General features: G+C 38.3%; 1 protein-coding gene across 2 annotated transcripts; it reads left to right on the top strand.

Annotated features, from left to right (window-relative positions):
- Positions 1-5,799: 5,799 nt before the first annotated feature.
- On the top strand, positions 5,800-12,181 carry LOC121522594 (gamma-crystallin M3-like). Of its 2 annotated transcripts, none has more exons than XM_041807126.1 (3): positions 5,800-5,811; positions 11,572-11,814; positions 11,909-12,181. In XM_041807126.1, exons 1-3 carry the CDS (start codon positions 5,800-5,802, stop codon positions 12,179-12,181), a joined length of 528 nt encoding a protein of 175 aa, XP_041663060.1. The 2 variants fall into 2 exon arrangements, with proteins under 2 accessions (XP_041663060.1, XP_041663061.1); XM_041807127.1 differs by lacking the exon at positions 5,800-5,811 and adding an exon at positions 11,452-11,475.
- Positions 12,182-13,923: the final 1,742 nt, after the last annotated feature.

Below are 13,923 nucleotides of genomic sequence, written 5' to 3'. Positions count from 1 at the left end.
CCTGATTTGCTTCTCTTTACAAAGAAGTTATAGATCCTGTCCCCCTGTCTTTTCATTCTCAACTGACCCTATGAAAAAATAAGCCAGTCTTGTTACTCCTAGCATCACTTACAGTCACACAATGTTATTAAATCCCCACTTACAGCCTAAAAAATGTCGGGGCAAATAGACCACTGTTAGATGGAAGTTTAGTATTCAAACTTCTCAGCTAGTTGACAGGCTAGCGAGCATCTTCACGTTACATTTCATTTGAGCCAACGGAGTATGAAACAGCCAGCTGGCTGATTGTCTGCTGGTTTCTTTCCTCTAAGTCATTGGAGAAACACATAAATATAAGGGGCCATGCGAACTAAATGTAGATGTTAATGTGGAGCGGCCGGTGGAAGCTGACGCTGGTCATCTGTAGACGCCATGAGATGTAACGTTAACGTTAGCTTGATACTAGGGATGTAAATCTTGCAACAATTCAATTTGATATCAATTCTTGGGGTGACGATTTGATTCAGAATCGATTCTCGATTCGAACTGATTCTCGATTCGCAATCAATACTCTTGAAGTAACAAAGGGTGCCAATTCCAGGATTAACTACATTCCTCTCTTAGCTAGACAAACAGCTGAGAAATTGTTATTGTTATTACTTTAAAGAAAACTGGATCTGTTTAAGAATATGCAACCTTACAAGGTTCAATCAAGTGATTCTAAAATTGTAAATACACAGAGGCCAACTTTTGACAAAGAGGTAACATTTATTTTTGCTTACCTTGCAAAATTTAACATTTCTTTGTCACTTAATAGTATCTTCAAAAGTAAAGCAAATACTTTTCAAGTTTCTGTGGCTACAAAGTTTAACATTTGAGTACTCTACCAGTAACCTAAAAAATAAAAAATTGAGAATGTCTCAGATTTCTTACAACAAAAGAAAATGTGAATTCTCATTTATCAATATGTAAAAATAAATATTTAACTGTTCATAAAAGTAAACATGAGTGCCCACTTATCAGTAGCTTCAAAAATAAATATTTGAAAACATCTCAAATTTTAATAATTATTAAATTTAAATATAATTTAAATGAGTACATCTCAATTTCATGAGAATACAAAAGTAAACAGAGTACTCACTTTGGTAACATAAAACAAATAAAACATTTCAGTGCATCTCAAACTTGTAACTAAATAAATAAACATTTGAGTACTCATTTGACAGTAGCTTCAAAACTAAACATCTGTGTACATCTGAAAGTTTTGACAAAAATAAAATATTTGAGCACTCACTCATCAGTAGCTTCAAACATGAATATCCAGGCACATCTCAACTTTGAGACTACAAAATAAAACAGAGCTCTCACTTAACCGTAGCTTCAAAATGCTAATATTTTGATTACTTCTCCAGTTTCATTAACTTTAATCAGAACATGTTACAATCAACTTCAGCCTAATTGAACTTAAAACGGCTGTGGCTAGCAGCCATTTACTTTTATCAGACCATTGCCATTTGAAAAATGAACACAACAAAATCCCGTTTTGTACAAGTTGTACACTGTGACAATATAGTGCTCAACAGAATGCTCTCCTTATGTGAGGGATCACTGTCCATCATTAGCAATGTCTAGGTTCTTTTGCAGAAAGAGCAGTTGATCAACATGGTCTGGGGTTAGATTGCTCCTCTGCGAAGTCACTATATCTCCTGCAGTAGAGAATACTCTCTGCTGCAACATTAGTGCCAGGTATGCATTGGTAGCATTTAGCTAATTTAGCCAGGAGAGGGAAAGGTGCCTCATGGGAACTCCACCAATGAAAGGGGTCTACTGAGACAGACAGCGGAGGGGCCCCCAGATACTTCCTCTGCTCCTCTTCAGCTCTGGTGCTGGCAGTTTTGGGGACAGCTCTTACCTCAGTAAATGTCCTCCCAAGCAGGTTAACAAGTGCCGATGCTCTTTTAGGAGCAGGAGGGCTTTCTTATTCCATGGTCTCTGGATTCTCAGCCCCAACCTCAGCCTCAGCTGGCACCACCTCTTTCTGCAGATAAGCCATAGCAAATGCCACATTATTTTTCTTCTGTTATATGTGCAAGTCCTTGAACATCAAATGCAATTTGTGTGCATATGCTCCTTAATTGTTAGACATTTTAAACATTTACATTCATTATTCTTCATCCTCATTAAAAATGTGTATATTTATTTACTCTACACATTTGAAAACAATAAAATAAAATAAAGATAGTTCAACAAGTATGCTAATGATTACCTCAAGCGCTGCAGAATCACTTTGGCATGGGAGTCCAGTTGCTTCTCTCTGGTAAAGAAAGGCAGGGCTTTGAACCTGGGATCCAGAGTGTAGGCAGTGAGAAGAATGTTCTTAGTCTGCACACTTGTGTATCTCTTTGAAAGATCTTCATGGATGGTCATTTTTATTTCCTGCACAAGTGGGGTTCCATCCTCAGCAAATCCTGCTTTGGTATCATGAAGCAGCTGAGCATGCAATAGAGCGATCACTGACAGTGTGGGCATTGAGTTCTCTGACATAATGTTTGTTGCATCCCTTAATGGTTTCAGTGGTTTGGCCATTTCCTCAGCACTGGAGATGTCAGTTTCGCTGAGTGTGCAGATGTCACCTGAACTTCCACATTTTCTCAGGAGAGAGGAGAGCAGCACAGATTGCAGGCTGCTGCTCTAAAAATCTTTCAACCATCTTGTAAGCGCTGTTCCATCTCATTGCTACGTCAGTTTTCAGCTTGTGTGCTGGTAACTGCAAAAGTTTCTGTTTCTCCTGCAGTGCATGGCTTGCGATGGGGCTCCAGTGGAAAAACCCAGTGATTCACCTTATCCTCCCAAGAATTCGTGACACAGGGTTAAGCTTCAGTGCTCGCTGAACAGCCAGGAAAGATCCAGCAAAGATAAATGTCTTGACTCTAGTTCAAATCTTCCTCTTCTTCTGTGGCGATTCTTCTTCTTCTCCTAGTAAGGTGGATTACAACTTTGTGGTACATAGCACCAACTACTGAAGAGGAGGGACTAAGCAGTCAATATGTGTAAACAATTTCAAAGTGCAACTGGCTCCTTTCAACAAGAGTGCCATGACATGTCAGTCATCTGGGGTGGCACCTGCGGGGTCCAATCATTTTTCAGGGGGGTCCAGTGCTACCCCGACCTCCCTTCTAGCTCTGCCTCTATCCATCATGAACAGCTTTTAGTGTTATTTTTGTTCTTTATTTCATGCAGAAATGTAGTCAAGGTCTGGTAAAATTGAGGCTGTAGAGCTATATTCAAGCTAATCACCCCACTGAGGCAGCCATTGCAAACCGCTTTGAGGGCAACTAAACCTCACCCATAGCTACCGCCTAGTTCTCAAATGATGCTGATTGGCCAGTGTTTGGTTCGGTGCAAGTGTTGTGGATCGGAGCTTTTCAAGATGAATTTGCCCAATGACAGACATGGTGTCTGGCAAATCCACCTGCTTTGAAGGTTAAAAATCCCAGGCCTCCTGTGCAAACATTTTGTCATTAAAGTAATTATGAACTGAAATCTCCACCACACACACCTACTTGGGTGTCTCAATTTTACAGTCAGCTAGGAGGACAAACATTAAAAAAAGTTTTTAGTGATACATGAATCGTTGTCCTTCTGAACTTGTTTCTTCTCTGTGTCTGGCTATACAGAAGTACAATGGGTTAAAATAATACTGAAAACTGTAAAACAAAAACAGCTTCTTTAACAAATTTCTCTTCCTCAGTAATTAATCTTAGTGTGACTTCTTTGTCTATATGTTGCTCAGACATCATTATCTCTACTCTCACTATATCTGACCATTCATGTTTGTTTTGCATATGATCTATATAATATCAGTGGTCTCAAACATGTTGTTTATGTCACTTAATCAATCACTCTCAACCAGAAGTCGCGCTGGACTTTTTCGTTGATCGTCATTTTGACGGAAAGGGTCGTAAAAATTCTGTCATGCCATTTTACAATCCATCATTATAATTTCCTCTTTAATATCTGTAATATGATATCATTCAATATGATTTTATTAGTAGTGTGAAGCACCATTTCTAAACTTATATTCAAAAAACAATCTTTGAGGTTGTGCATTTCAATTAACCTGACATGCCAGATGGATGTGTTTCACACATCCATCTGTGAAAGCTTCAATAGGAAACATTTGAGAAAAGACAGAGGCTTTGGAAAAAAAAAAACTGGGAGTGTGATTGGGTGAACGTTCTGTCTGTCACATCTCTATGGGCCAATCAGAGCAACAAAACACGTGACGTAGCCGCTATCTGTGGAACTATTATTGTTGCAAAAGTATTTGCAAATGCAAACAAAAATCTGTGCACAAATCCACAAATGCGTGCACAAATCTACAAATGCGTGTACAGATCTGCAAATGCGTGCGCAAATCCACAAATGTGTGTACAGATCTGCAAATCCATGTAAAGATTTGCAAATGTGTACCACGCACGATTTGTACTCAGATCCGTAAGCATGTGCTTAGATCTGTGCGCATAAAGGTTGGGTCCGTTGCCCTCAGCGCAGGCTCATAGGCAAGGCTGCCTTTCTCATCACAAAGGTATCATATAGCGACAGCAGTTAAGACTTAGTAACAGCTCTATATAATGTCAGTGTGGAAGGAGAAATGTTATCGTATTATACTGTTATTGTTATTATTCATATTTTCATTGAAAGAGTGAATAAAATAATGACTTCCTTATCTCCAAAATGGTATCACAGTGGTGGTTGAATTGCCATCTCTACAAGACAGGGGTTCATTGTGTTGTATTTAACAGAAATCCCCATTATGACGCTGTATGAGCCGGGTGATGTTAGCAATAAGATCGATAGAGTGGTCTGTAACATTTATATTTATATAAATAACAGGGGAAGAGAAAGATTGTCGGTCTGGCGTGGAGCTAAATGGCACCGACCAATGTTGACATCTAAATCACATTACTCCGCAGATGATGGACGTGTTGATCAAGTGGGTGAGTGGCAGCGTTGTGGATTTTTATTCATGCAGGCCTGGGTTCGAATCTTGCAATGTTCTAAAAAATGTATTTCTTATTACCTGGCCAGGAAACATATAGGACTTGAAAATTTGCTTTAATGTGGGATCAAAGTGGAAGTACAGACACTACTTTATACTCCTTGAGGTAAAAGGCAAGAACGTACATGTGAAGTGTACATTATGTCCCGGAGTGAACTGTTTGTCCACGTCCATTGTAAGCAACTCTCGTCTAATGAAGCAATTCTCCATGGCACATGCTTCTACAAAACTAGTGGCCAAAAACACCGCTGTTGACACTGCTGATGATGATAGCAGGCCAGGTGTGGCTAACGTGAGCTCCGCTATCAAAGAAGGACATGGAGCCACGCTGTCCAAGCAGCTAAAGCTGGATTTTTCTGCTCCAGCTTCACAAAAACTTGTGACACAGACTGGACTGAATGGAAAAGTTCCCCCAAAATAAAGGTGCCAGAGACCGGGGACCCCCACTGTACTTGAAGGTGGTTGAACACAGCCATGCATATTCACAGAAGAGTCATGTGGAGACAAGGCCGCCCATTAGGGGGGAAAATAGGAAAGATTTCTGGGGCCCAGCCAAACTGGGGGCCAGCAAAACCATGGTCCATTGTAAAGTTAAGCTGTAGTATTTTATATAAACCCGAATAATAACTACTCTTATCAAGGATACAAATTTTAATTCATTTGTGTAATAAGTAACCCTATTAAAAATGTAAATCCTTTGTTGAAAACAGAATTCAAATACAATAAAAATAGCTAGAATTGGTTAATAATGGCAAGACATGGTGGGAAAGGTGATGCGATTGGATTTTACAAGTAGCAGAAATTATTAGAAATGCAAAAAAATTGGATTAATGTGGCAAAATAACCAAAAAAGGCATAAATGGGCTTATTTAGTGGTAAAAGTGGATTCAAAAGTAGCTGAAATTGCGTTAAAGTGGCAAAAATAGATGGAAATTTTGTGAAATGGGATTAAAATTGATATAAACTGGCAAAAAAGGGTTAGCTGAGGCAGAAACTGGCATAAATGGGCATGTCAAATTGAGATATGTGGTTTGAAAAGTGGCAAAAGGGGTTAATAGTGGCAATAATGTGTCAACAGAGCCAGCAATAGGCAGAGTTGCATCTTAGCTGATCTTCAGCTCTGACATCTCAACAGATGAGATGTATGGGTTACTTAATTGCTTTTCTTCAAAGGGTACGGATGGGCAGGCAATTCAAAAGTTATCCTTCATTCATATTAAGTCTACAAGACTTGATTTCTCAGGTGGAGATTACTGTAAGACACTTCAGCAATGATCATTCTATCACACGAGCAACCTAGCAAGCACCTACTGCAATCGTACCTTTCGTTTAAAGGTCAAAGGTCAATGCAAGTTAAGCAAGATTAAAGATGCAAAGCCAAAGCATGGCAAATAAGCTAGGATAACCAGCAGCACCCTAGGCTCACAAACTCTGTTCCGGTTCATCTCAAAGGTGCTCGATGAGGTCAGGGGTCACTCAAGTTCTTCCACACTGAATTCATCAAACCATTTTTTTATAGTCCTTATTTTTGCACTTGGGCAAAGTCATGTTAAATTAAAAAGTGCCTCCACCAAACTGTTGCCACAAAGTTAAATGGACTTGGGCTTGTGTATGGCTTTCCTACTACAACTACTCAGAGAGCTTTTATACCGCAGGTCACACAAATCCATACACATTCTTTCACTCCATTCACACCACATTCACACACTTATGGTTGAGGTTGCTAAGGAGAACCATCAGTAATCCCATCAATACCCATTTACATGCCACCAACAAAGCAGTGGGAGCAAATTGGGGTTAAATGTCTTACCCAAGGACACATCGATATGTGACAGCAGGAGCCGGGGATCTGACCCACAACCCTCCATTTACGAGACAACAGACTACCTGCTGAGGCACAGTTGCCCCAGGTTGGCAGCATAGCATACGTAGATTGCCTCCAGGCCAAGCAAATCTGTCTAACCGTGAGGGGGGGCAGTGTTTTGTAAAGTGTAGGGATCATACTCAATGTATGTTGACATTCTCTAATAATTGCAGTGTACATGTCCATTTAGAGTGTTAATGTACTGGCTTTCCTTCATTCCCATTCATTCCTAATGGCTGTTCTTCACTTCCTGCTCCCCATCTAACATTCCTGTGTCACTGGTATCATGTGACTACAAATAACCTACAGCTCAGGTTGACATATAAAAGTCAAGTCTTACAAACTGTATTTATTTTATCATTTCCTAATTGAAAAGCGGTAAAAAAGACAATGGACACCGAAACTCCAGAGAGAGATTGTATGACTTTTCTTCTTAAAAATAATTGACAACCTTTTTGCTGCAGAGATTTGGAGCTGGAGCTTCTAAGCTGGGGCCAAGACATCAATCTACTATAAAGATCCTAGATATAGTGACAGTTAGTGCTTGTAAACAATGGCTATAACAAAAGAAATATTATTTAACTGGGGTATATTTTTTAATTAGAAGCTTTGAATTTAGAATTGATAAGAGATCGTCGGCCATCAGAAATTTTAAGATTGAACATATTTCAGTGGCAGCTTTAGTCTCAAGCTTTTTAAGTGTTCCAGATTTGTGGATCTCTGCAGGTCACACAAAAGCTTCTACACACCAGTTGTGTTTCTTGCTCATTAGGAGTTGTTTTCGCCTCCTGTTATGTCCATGAGAGGGAATGCAAGTTGGGATAAGATCACAGTCTTTAATTGAGTATACATATTACATTAAACATTACACAAGCATTTTGAAAAATGTGACATTCAGTCAGCTTCAGAAGTTTGTAGCTATAAAAAAGAGGATCAGAGAGCGTTCAACTTAGACAGTGACTATTAAACATTAGAATAATTTCATTGTGGCTTAAATAGAGACCTGTATGAAGTTAGAAGAGCTTCGTGTGTTTGAGATTGAAAACCACGGTGACATATTTGTGTAATTTCTTTGTCAGCTCATAAATATCTCTTTAATGATAAAGCTTATGAAACCAATACCACCAAATTAGATAATGTTACCAAATGACATGCATCAACCGGATGCACTCACAAAACACTGGCATGAGGAGGCCTACACTAAACCATTAAGGTCCCAAAACAATGGATGAGTAACAGATGAGACACACTGCAATCATAAGAGTGTTTTTCTGAAGAGTCTCTATAATCCTGAAGATAAATGTCTGAGGTATAATGGCGGTGAATGGTTAGACAAAGGTTGGATTGTTGGATTATTTACAAATGGCATCTTACTCTTGAAAGATGGAAGATGACAATAAAAAAAAAGCTTAAAAGTGTAGTCGAATAAACCTGAGGAACCATTGTTAAACCTGGGTACCATGTCCAAGAACAGGCCGTTTGGAAAACATTATGGCAAATGCCTGGAGAAACTGGAATGCTTGGCACAGAAAAACTGCACAGGAAGTGAAAAACTGGCACTGAGAGAGGTGAAAGGATCAAATAAACATAAAAGCTTCCACAAAACAGGTACAAATGACACCAGCTCAGGCAAATGGGTCAAACAGTCAAACAGCCTAGAAATACACAAGGGCTTGATATTAAGTGTTAGGAATGAGGAAAGTAGCAACAAATTAAACAGCATTCATTACTTACCGATTTAAATCAAGATGTGCACAACAACTTGCACAAGATAAGTATATTTACCATTTTAGGAGTAGATATCAGTTTTGTCACCAAATCCATGAAGAATGCAAACAACAGCAGGTCCTGGGGAAGAAAGAAATCTTTAGGACAGGTAGAGCAGCAAAGCTGAGGCAGTCTTTCAACCTCATGGAAGGGCCAAGGTTTAAACCAGTGGTTGACAGCCAATTAAAAAGGATGAGTGTGTGCGTAAGAAACATCATGAACAGTGCAATAAGCCCATTTTATAATTGCATTGCAGCCATAGTAGCCTGCGTCATCATGAGCACTACATACTTGTTCACTGGGGTGTCTGCATTGCTCTGCACTACTCTACCAAAATGCTACATGGCAGAGCCTTTTTTCTGCCAGTTCCTGGTCTAGTTGCTACATTTCCAATTTTCCAATTTGTTTGTGTATAGATGGACTTCAAAATGGTATCATATGCATCTAACCATTTATTTACCTTCTTATCAGACTCTTACCAATAGCCAACAATTCCAAATAACTGACGAGACTACACCTTTTTAAGGAACAAATCACACATTTACGCTGTCAGCCAGCCATATTGTTGTTTGTGCATCTCTGTGGGAAAGAAAGGAGGGTGTAAACATCTGTTGCCCTGCAGCAAAAAAAAGAAAAAAAATCTGTTTTCTTTATTTGAGTAGTCTTACAAACAAATGCACATTAACTGATGAAATCCATATACTGTGCAGCCCTAGCACATTATATAATAAAGAGTTTTAGGGATGGCAAGCGTAAGGCTGACAGCTTCCATTCGATTGGTCGATTGTTTGGTCAAAAAGCTTTTGTCTGACCAAGAGAGCAATAGTGCCCTTAAAATGAATTTAAGTTAACAGATTGCGCCTTACTGACACATTAACTTTGACAGCCCTAGGTTTAACACAATTCTAAACTGGAATTGATTAGGGATGGGAATTGTTCCATTACAGAACCAGCTCCAGGCAAGAACCGGTTCCAATTGATTTAATCCATCAACATCATCAAACAGTGAACTGTTGAATTTGTACAAGATTTCGATATATTTCTATACGTCCAGAGATCTAGGATCCAGAGACCAGATTTATATACAAATTATGGTTTTATTTTTTAAAGAAAACCAGCAGTAGTATTGTATGACACCCAAGTTCAGAAAGTAGTTTATTTTAACTGAGACATTTCCAACAAAAAACAGAATTTGTGTATACGTACAGTGCTTAACAAATTTATTAGACCACCTGTCATATTTGTCTTAGAGACCATCCAGCATCATGAAGTGCTTTAATGCAGATTCTTTCATTTTCAGTGAGCTTTCCATGTTTTACCATTTTGAACAGGAATGAGGAATTTCAAACTGAATTCACCTTTTTATACCCAAATTTGAGCCGACTCACTGGGCTTCTCTGAGAAGTCAGAAATTAATCAAGCATAATATTCAACCACTAAAACTCATTTTTCTCTTCAGGAATGCAAGGAAATAACTATAATTTGACATATTAATCAACAAATAATAATGTGCTTTACTATTTTTGTCAGTTTTTTAGTAAATCAGTAAATTTGAAAATTCATGGATAACAATAATAATTATATTTTAGCATTGAAAATATCATTTCAGTTAAAGAGCTTCTACATATTGGTGTATTAACTATTGCAGAAACATAAAAAATGGTTTTGGTAATTACCAGTGCTGTTAGTTTAAGGCAGCTGTGGCATAAACCTTCCTTTGGGTGATGGTCTAATAAATTTGTTAAGCACTGTATATTAGAATATTCTTCTCCCAAACACTTGATGTTTAACTTTTTTAGAAATCTAAACAGTTTATTATAGCCAGTAATTGAAGTGTGCTTGTCATTGACTTTCACTGAAGGTGGCAGAGAATTCACAGGAAAGAATAAATAAAGATTTAAATTGATCAGAAGAATCGATAATGGCTTGATATCAATAAAATCTTTCAATTTGCCTCCTAGCATGTATTGATGAATTTAACAAACTCTATAACAACTTCCATCAATGGTTGTGTCTAAAAAATACTGTATGACATAATGTAAAATAAACGCAAAAATGTTTAGCACATCTCAACTGAAAAAAATACATAAGATATTAAAAATATCAATACTGTTTATTCATAATAAATATGTGACTTAGGTCTTCTAACTCAGATGCTAATCAAAAACTCTGCTGATTTTGATCAGCATCAGAGTAATGGGCTTTTATACTTGAACTCTGAAATAATATGCAAATGAGTCATCATCACATGACCATGAGGGCTTTATAAGCCCAAAACATTGAACCTCAAACATGACTCTCTGATAATCCCACTTGTTGACTTAACTTTTTAACTCACTTTTTTTTTTATAAATACCGTCTATATTGTATAGCTAAACAACTTTAGTGAATATTATATACAGGCATGCCAGACTTTGGTAGTCATACAGGGGATGGTCATGTCTACAGACCCTCCACTTACCATTTAGAGGGCACTACAGTGTGTTTTCAAAGAGTAAAATGGACAATTGTTTGTTGCTCTGTATTGTAACTTTAAAGAGTGCTCTTTCTATTGACTTCCCTATGGAAAAATCCATTCTAAAGTCTTCTAGGGGGTCCAGTCACATGGAAATGTGACAAATGCCCCTCAGCACTCTATAGGCCTCTATACCATGTTGCTGAGTCAGGGCGTCAAACAAAGGCAGCCACAGATTCTTTGGGTTCGCTCAGGTATAAAAGATACGTTTAAAACAGAACCAGCATCCATTTAGCAGCAACACAGTTCTCTGAAGAACTAAAAAAAACAACCATGACCATGGGCAAGGTAGGCAAACCAACATCACCAACTGTTTTAACCACCAATTATTCCTTTATAATTTTTTTGGCTGAAACACTCACTCTATATTTTGTCCCTTGGTAGATCATCTTCTACGAGGACAGGAACTTCCAGGGTCGTTCCTATGAGTGCATGAGCGACTGCTCTGACATGACCTCCGTCCTGAACAGGTGTCACTCCTGCAAGGTGGAGAATGGCTGCTTCATGGTCTATGACCGCCCCAACTTTGTGGGAAACCAGGTTCTCATGAGGAGGGGCGAGTATGCAGACTACACGAGCATGATGGGAATGAGGGACTGCATCAGGTCTTGTCGTATGATCCCCATGGTAGGTAGAAAACATTTTATAAATCCTAAGGCAGTATAACTCCAAATAAACTTGTTTTACACATTAAATCATTTGTGTCCTCCAAAAAATACAGCACAGAGGTCAGTTCAGGATGAAGATCTATGAGAGGGAGAACTTCAATGGTCAGATGAATGAGCTGTCGGATGACTGTGACAACATCATGGAGCGCTTCCGTATGTCTGACTGCATGTCTTGCAACGTGATGGATGGCCACTGGCTGATGTACGAGCAGCCCCACTTCAGAGGCAAGATGATGTACCTGAGGCCTGGAGAGTACAGGAGCTTCAGGGACCAGGGCATGAGCGGCACAAGGTTCATGAGCATGAAGCGCATCACGGATATGTAAAAACATCTGTGTCTTATATGTCTTGACAAACCAAAGTAATAAAAGCCTTTTTTGAGAAAAAAAACCTTCTACAATGGATCTTTCAATTTAAATCAAGTATGTCTGGGTTTCCATTCTGCAATCATGTGGCAAGGACACAGAAAGTCTTAGAACCTCCACCATCTTTCACATGAGAAATAAAACACTACATTGTCAAGCAGCACTTGGTACATACAAGATTTGTGGGGGTCTAAGGACGCATGAAATGTGTAAAAAAAAAAAAAAAAACAGCAAACCCAAAATGACAGGCAAAGCCAGAGTTTGTGGATTTTTGCCATTTTTTCAGGGTTATGTCTTGTTGGACAAACTCAGTGTTAACAAAGAAATGTAATGGATATACTGTCGGGTACAAACTTAAATTAAGTAGCTTCACTTGTATGAAGATGGCTGTGATCCTTTCCAGCTGTGTGATGATAACACCATCAACCCTGATTGCTAGTTTATTGGCTTCCAGGGATGGAAAGTTACTAATTACATTTACTCAAATTGCTTTAATTCAGTACTGATTTGGGGTACTTGTAGTTGTTTTAAAATTAGTATTTCTACTCAAGTAAGTTTTAACCAAAGTAACTGTAATGTTACTTGAGTACAATAGTCTTGATTTCACATCACAAATCAGCTCTTGTGCAAGGTAAAAACTGATGTGTTGATATCTCAATTTTGAGTGAAATTGCCCTCAATGTTGGAGTTATTTGACATAATCAAATATCACCAGCGAATCACCAGTGGTAGTTTAACTTTGTAAAGAATCAGTTGATCTAAACTCAGCCCACTGTAAGTCCAATCTGGGAGGATGTGTGGGCAAAGTTCCCCATCATGCCCTTGGGCAGAGTGTTTAGATTTTACATGTGTTTTGTTGTGTTTGAATGTTGCCTGCTCTACACTGATCTCTGCTGGGGTTCTTTTGGTCATGTTGCTGTTGGGTTGATATTTTTAATTTGAGACATATTTGCACCATGAGTTAAGTTATCCATTAAGTTAGATTTCAAAGGATGCATAGTGCTCACATGTCATCAGTATGCATTGCCTTGCTATGAGGTTTACTCCATACTTTTGTTCTTTCCAGAGGTGACCCACCTTACTGCAGATTTTCCAGAGTTATAACAGCTCTGTCATACTGTTAAATATTTAACACTTTAAAAGTGTAGTTAAACTATATGTAATATGGACCAACATACAAACTTTTAAAGTGTTAAATTTAACTTTATATGTTTAATTTTTGATGGCAATTTGGCTGTGCATTTTACTTTATTAAAGAGGTGACTTTACCTAGTTGGAGATCTATTCTGTTATTGTTCTTGCTAAAAAGGAAAGATCATACTGTTCAACTCCTCAGTAGATACTCAGTACTAACAGTTGAATTGAATAAAAATTAAATTGAATCCTTTTTTACTTTTACTTGAGTAGATTTGTGGACAAGTACTTTTACTTTTAACTAAGTACATTTCAATGAGAGTAACTGTACTTTTACTTGAGCACAATAGCTCCATGTCTGCTGGCATCACTAGCCCACTATTTCCCTAAATAATTCCTGCTTGTTCACACATCAGTAACCAATCACACCACATTGACTGTTTCACATATCCATTGCATTGCATATGAATGTTTTGAGCATCTGTCCATAGTCCATGGTGTTTGAAAAGGGCAGAATCTTTGAAAAATATCTTGGACATAGCGAGCATGTGCAGCCCCTGAGAGTAAAC

This window comes from Cheilinus undulatus, linkage group 15 (assembly GCF_018320785.1).
Source record: "Cheilinus undulatus linkage group 15, ASM1832078v1, whole genome shotgun sequence".
Classification (NCBI taxonomy): domain Eukaryota; kingdom Metazoa; phylum Chordata; class Actinopteri; order Labriformes; family Labridae; genus Cheilinus; species Cheilinus undulatus.
The sequence above is the reverse complement of the archived record's forward strand: the minus strand, read 5'-3'. Positions and strand labels throughout refer to the sequence as shown.

Bases quoted from the DNA above. Each gene is read 5' to 3' on its own strand.
- LOC121522594 (XM_041807127.1), top strand. The intron at 11,815-11,908 runs GTAGGTAGAAAA...CAAAAAATACAG, and splicing joins CTTGTCGTATGATCCCCATG to CACAGAGGTCAGTTCAGGAT.